Source organism: Mirounga leonina, unplaced genomic scaffold (genome assembly GCF_011800145.1).
Source record: "Mirounga leonina isolate KUSES-001 unplaced genomic scaffold, KU_Mleo_1.0 Mir_496, whole genome shotgun sequence".
Lineage (NCBI taxonomy): Eukaryota > Metazoa > Chordata > Mammalia > Carnivora > Phocidae > Mirounga > Mirounga leonina.
Genome location: NW_023270783.1, coordinates 498,623 through 504,622, shown reverse-complemented (window position 1 = coordinate 504,622; position 6,000 = coordinate 498,623). Strand labels below are relative to the sequence as shown.

At 40.1% G+C, this 6,000-nt stretch overlaps 1 protein-coding gene across 4 annotated transcripts in view; it reads right to left on the bottom strand.

The window, feature by feature from the left end:
* Positions 1–320: 320 nt before the first annotated feature.
* DYRK1A (dual specificity tyrosine phosphorylation regulated kinase 1A) overlaps positions 321–6,000 on the bottom strand; it is a 149,315-nt gene continuing 143,635 nt past the window's right edge. For 3 of the 4 annotated variants that reach the window (XM_034990141.1, XM_034990142.1, XM_034990143.1), the window contains one exon: positions 2,977–3,597. In XM_034990141.1, the coding sequence (XP_034846032.1) occupies positions 2,977–3,597 (621 nt within the window). Of the gene's footprint in view, positions 3,598–6,000 lie in introns of all 4 variants that reach the window. The other variant, XM_034990139.1, reaches the window with a different exon arrangement.

The window sequence follows — 6,000 nt, the reverse complement described above, 5'->3', positions numbered from 1 at the left end:
GACCCCTCACAGCCATTCTGAACACTACAAACTATTAGCACTTTGAATCAGAGAGAAACTGAATATAGTTAATCACCCATTGAGAGACTCCATCTTAAAAATGAAAATGATCACAATCAAAACCTCCAATCTTTACTTCCTGAGATCTGGGACGCCTACCTAGGTCAACGTAAATACTGTTTTCCTTTTCACACCTTTGACCAAACTTACACTCAATATACCCTACCAGACCATTACCTGGACCAGGTTAATTGCATAGGAATATTTTTACTATGTTTACATTTTTCTTAATTTTAAAAAAGCATAGTAAAGAGTCTGAGGACAAATTATTCAACTGTTTATCATACATAAGACCGCATGACTATGATACAAAGGGGGGTTCTTTTCATTTAACGTTACAATATACACAGCAAGTCCGGACCAGATCTTACAATCTGCACACAGGTATTTAACCTTTTCCATGCTGTTTATGTTTTACAATGCACAGAAGTCCTGTAACCAAACCGTGTAGTAAAGCACACAAAACTGGACTGTAACATAACACAGTATGCAGAAGCATTGGATTTTATGATTTCCTTTATGTAAATAGCGATTTAAAAACTGCTTTTTGTTTTTTTGGTGCTTGCTAAGATGTGGCAACCAGCACAGAAAAAAATGACCTGACCCATATATCTTCCCCTTATATTCCTAAACAGCAGTAACTACTGATTCCTTTTGATATTGCTATACTCAAGATGATATCCTTTTATTCACTGTAAACCTTTATGAACTACCAAGTTCAAAAATCATCCACAGGCTTGACATTTAATTACAAAATAAATATGGATTTCCTGATTAACAACAAAAAAATTTTGTGGATTATAAAAACGGGTATTTCCAAGTTTCCATTCACATTCACATCGTTTTAAGCCTTTCTTTTGTCACTGTTTACATATAAAAACCTGCTTTTGTTCAGAAAAAATTGACCTAGTCAGCCACATGGAATTGACCAATAAAAAGTAATGTGGTGTTCTGCTGAGTTGTTTTGAACAGGGTTATCGGCAGAGGTAGATTACTGCTTCTTTCCTAGGCTTCTTTTGATCCTGGACAGATAAATTACTTGTCTTCATTCTCCCAATTCAACCGCTCAAAAGTATAACACCCTAAAATTGGTCAATTTAAAGTGGGAACACAAATTTAGCAACTGCCAGACTGTGTTACATTAAGGCAGCATAATCTCAGAACTAGGCACCTGTTAAAACACCAGCTTGTCCACTTCAGGTCACGCAGGAGAGTTCTGCTTTACTCGCGCTTGTATTTTGGACCTGTTGGTGCAATCAAGGTCTTGCTTTCAAGTTTACAAGTAGGTTAATCAGGAATACAAGAATCAACTGCTGGTTCCATAGCTTCTGGATCCAGTGTCCCTTTACCTTCAGAAGCCTGAACACATTTAGAATGTAACAGATGGTGTAATCTTGAATTAGATGTCAATCTATTAAGCTCAGTATACAGACTGCTGTAGATGTACTGGCTATGGATTTAACGACAGTTCCAGTTTTGTTTAAGCAATAGTACAGCCATAATTTTCAACTGACATTTAAAAATGGTCTAGTTACACCTTGTGTCAAAGTGCAGAACTGCTACATTATTGGTTACAGACATCTATGTGCTATAAAAACAGCTTTGGTACAATAAATTATCAAAAAAGAAAATAAATTTTTGTAAAATTCACAGCATAATTGTGAGGCAAAAAAGCAGTCACATAAAATTCTGCATTTTTTTTTTTAAAAATGTTCAGGATGAACAGAAGACATCTTTGTGCAGAAGAAATGGTGGAGATACCACGTGCCGAGAAAAAAAGCAAAAAGAAAAAAAAAAAGTAAAAAGCAGGAAGGGACACAGCTGTAGCTATTTCCATCAAAGCAAACCACTACTTCTGTGACCTTCAACCAATAAGGAAGTCAACTTTATGACACACGCAAAGTGACCTTGCAATACCTTACAATTAGTGGGTCACAAAAGTCTATTTTAAAAGAAAGGCCTCTTGAATTACCCATTCTCTGTGTTTTCAGCATTAAGGACTGTCTGCAAAAGCATGTCCAAAAGTGATTGCATCTGAAATGGTAGGCTCTTCTAATTTCGAGTCCAAATCCATAAGGCCAAAGGTTATCCCAAAGACCACCACTCAGACCTCCCCAGGACTGGCCACGACTGACCCGTTGATTGCTTCTCAGTGCACCTTGGTTAGGAGACCGGTCATGTTCCATTTACTATCTTACTGTGGCCTCTACAACAGGAGACCCACAGGATCCCATGTAATTGCTGCTTTGCTCCTCAGTAGGTTCAGACAGGAGAGTTCTGATCCCCGCCACTTAGCATGCTTACTGTGCCTTACAAACTCCAATACAACCGTCCCTTCCATACAGCTGAAGGTGATGTTTGTGTAAGCTGGAGGTCCCTCTTCCTTACAGTACTGCATTTCCGTGCCCAAGTGTGTTTAGAGGACTTAAAAACCCAAATTTCCCACCCCCCCACCCAAACAAAACAAACAAGAGGGGGGGAAAAAAGGGGAGGAAAAAAACAAAAGGGAAAAAAAAAACCACCCTTAAGGGGCCCTTTATGCAAATTATGTGCAGTGCCTTTTTATTTTAAAATTAGTTGGCAAATGACCAAGACCAACATCTGAACATTAACTTTTGGGGAACAGAAAGACAAAAAAAACCCCACTATGACTGGGGTATGGCAAGTTAAAATGGGGGAGGCAAAAAGAGGACACCTCTGCGCTATCCATGACGATGGGTTTGGACATGGCTCTTTTAAAAACTTCATTGTCCCTTTGCAATCTTTTCAAGTTAAAAAAAAAAAAAAGCTTTGCCCTCTTGTAGCGGTTCAGTGTGTTAATCTCCTTCTGATGCAAGCAGCTTTGCACTTTGTTTTTTGGAAAAAAACACCACTTCTATAAAAACACACAAGAAACAAACTCAAGTTTCAATTTAGTCACGAGCTAGCTACAGAACTCTGTTGCACACAAACTCCTGTCATGGGGGACTCTTCTCTATCAGCCCCTTGCCTCATTGTCATATGTCCTTCAGTCATGTAATGTGTAGGACCTGTATTAGCAGAAAATTGGTATGTTGGATGTCCAGCTATGCCAGTCTCTTGGCGGGGATTGGAGTAGACGGTTAAATTAACGTCCATAGCTCCATTCTGTCCAAAGTCCAAGGTATTAGCAGCCACTGGGCGATTCTGGTAGGCCTGATTGCCTTGATTACCAGTAGAGGAGGAAGATGTAGAGGAAGAAGTAGTTGAGGAAGACAGGGATGTCATGGAGTGGTGACTATGGCCAACCTCCATAGAATCCTGGGTAGAGGAGCTATTCGTTGGAGAATTGTAGACCCTTGGCCTGGTCCGGTTACCCAAGGCTTGTTGTCCGTGGTGGTGGTGGTGGTGGTGGTGGTGGTGGTGGTGATGGGAACTGTTTCCATGGTGATGATGCAATGCATTCTGTTGAGGGGCTACATGAAAGGTTGTTTCTTGAACGGGATGAGTTTCAACAGTGACCTGTGTAGGAGCTTCAGTGCCTGACCAACCAAGGGGAGCAGGAAATTGTTGACGCACCTGTTAAGAAGATTTTTAAAGCATTTATTCAGAATACTGTTTCCAAGCTTTAATTCATCTTTAATCAAAGGCTATAACACTAGCATTTACACTAATTAGAGACAGGGGATTTTGAAACTTCTAAAGTGTTAGTTCTGTAATGCAAAATTCCAAAGATATTTGAGTGAAAAAGTACTTTACTGTGAAAGCTGGAATTTCTAGCAAGCTATACCCATAAACAGGCTCATATATTTCACTGACCACGTTCTTTCCTTGGGAGCATTGCTTATGCCACGGATCAGCAAACTTTTTCTGGAAAGGGCCAGATAGTAAATATTCTTGACAGGTTCAAAATGAATTTACTTTTCCTGTAAAGCCCCTCTTCTCTCCATCTTTCCTGTTTCCGTAAGAACACCCTTTCCATCAGCTGTTCAGCAATTCCTCCATCCAAACCATCAGCAAGTACCACTGAGTCGGCCTTCAAAACAGAGCCCCACCCTGACCTCTTCCCTCTGTGTCCACCACCATCCCTCCCTCCCAGGTTCCTACCATCTATCTCTTGCCTGCATTGGTACAACAGCCCCCTAAATCGGCTCCCAGCTTCCACCCTTGTGCCTTTTTCCAATCCATTCTCCATAGTGAAGAACAATCTTTTTAAAAACACAAATCCAATCACTTTCCTATTTCAAATCCTTTAATGATCTCTCCATGCCCTTAGAAAAACAAAATAATCCAAACTCCATATAGTGGTCTGCCTCATCTGGCCAATGTTCATTTCTCCAAACTTCTCCTCGAGCTATCCTTCCTCTTGCTACCTGGGTTCCAACCGTACCAGCTCTTCCTTCTATTCCTCCACCTGGTAGTCAGTCTCTTTCAAATGTCTCAGGGCATTTGTGTCTACTGTTCCTTCTTGCCTAAAATGCTCAGGCTTCTAATTTCTGCTTGGACGCTTCTTTCTCATTTCAGTTCGAGTCTTCTCTGACCACTCTGGGTAAGGCTGCCCCAACTCCTGTGGCAGAAGCCACTAGCTGTCCACATGGCTGCACCACACTTCCCAGCCTCCCCTGTACTTAGATATGGCCACACGATGAAATTTTAGTCAGTGGAACATGAATGAAAGTTTCCATGTCATGGCCAGACCTGGCCCACAAATACTTCCCACACCCTGCCTAGTGGATACAGCAGACAGGTAGGCCCTAAGGGATGGAGGAGCCCAGGACATGGGAGAGAGCCATGCCACCAACCTGAACACCCACAGAACTGTTCCATAAAAAAAGAAAGAAACTTCTTACTCCTTTAGCTACCATATTGTGGGGGTCTGTTATCAGTTTGGTCTACTTGAATCGTTAACACATCCCACCCAACGAATACTTCTATATATACCTGTATCACATTATCCTGTCCTGTTTCCTTTTTATCAATTAGTGGTATCTGCAATTTCTATTAACTTGATTTTGTTTATTTACTGGCACTATAAGCTCAAAGAAGGCAAAGCCTGTGTCTTTTTTACCAGGAGCCAGCGTAAGTCATTAAGTATTTACTCAACAAAGGTGGTCTAAGAACCAAACTTCAAGAAACACCACTGAAAACAATCCAGTAGAAAAATAGGCAGAAAGTTCTCAGAAAATACTAACGGTTCTTCAACTATGAAGCTACTCAAATGCACATATAAAAAGAAATAAGCAAAATAAAAATATCCTCTGTCCAATACCACTGGTCATTTCAGATTGATTAAAGGTGATCACACCGACTGTATTCCAAAGTCTTGTTAGTGGAAGGCTATACTGGCAAAATTTTGGAGAGCAATTCGGCCGCAGCTATAAAAATCACAGATCACATCACTCTCTGACCTGTGATTTCACACCGAGGGGTTTCTATCACAGTTACACTGCATGTGTCTGAGTGATATGTGTATGCCATTCCAGCATCATCTGTAATAGTAAAAAAAAGACTACAAGTTAACTAACTGTCCATTAACAGTGGCCTGGGGAAATGACTTATGGATATCTAAACAGCAGAGTACTGTGTGATTATGAAGAAAAAAAAGGAAGAAAAAGTTCTCCATGTACTGATATAGAAAGAGCTCCGTATATATGTTAAAAAATTACATGTAAAACATGCTAAAAAAACCCCAAAAAACAAAAACAAAACACTCAAGATGTGAAAGTGTGCATAGCATGCTATCTGTATACAAAGACTAAGAATATGTATCTGCATGTGGATATGCGTAAAATATTCCAAAAAGGATACAAAACCCAGTAACGCTACTTCAGAAATTGGGCGGCTAGAGGACATGGAAGGGAAGTCTTCACTGAATCCCCTTCTACACTGACTTTTTCTTTTTTAACGATTTATCATCTGTTCAAAAAATTAAACAAAAAAGGGCATAAGGTAAATAAGGCAAAATAATGACTTCTGTGAAAT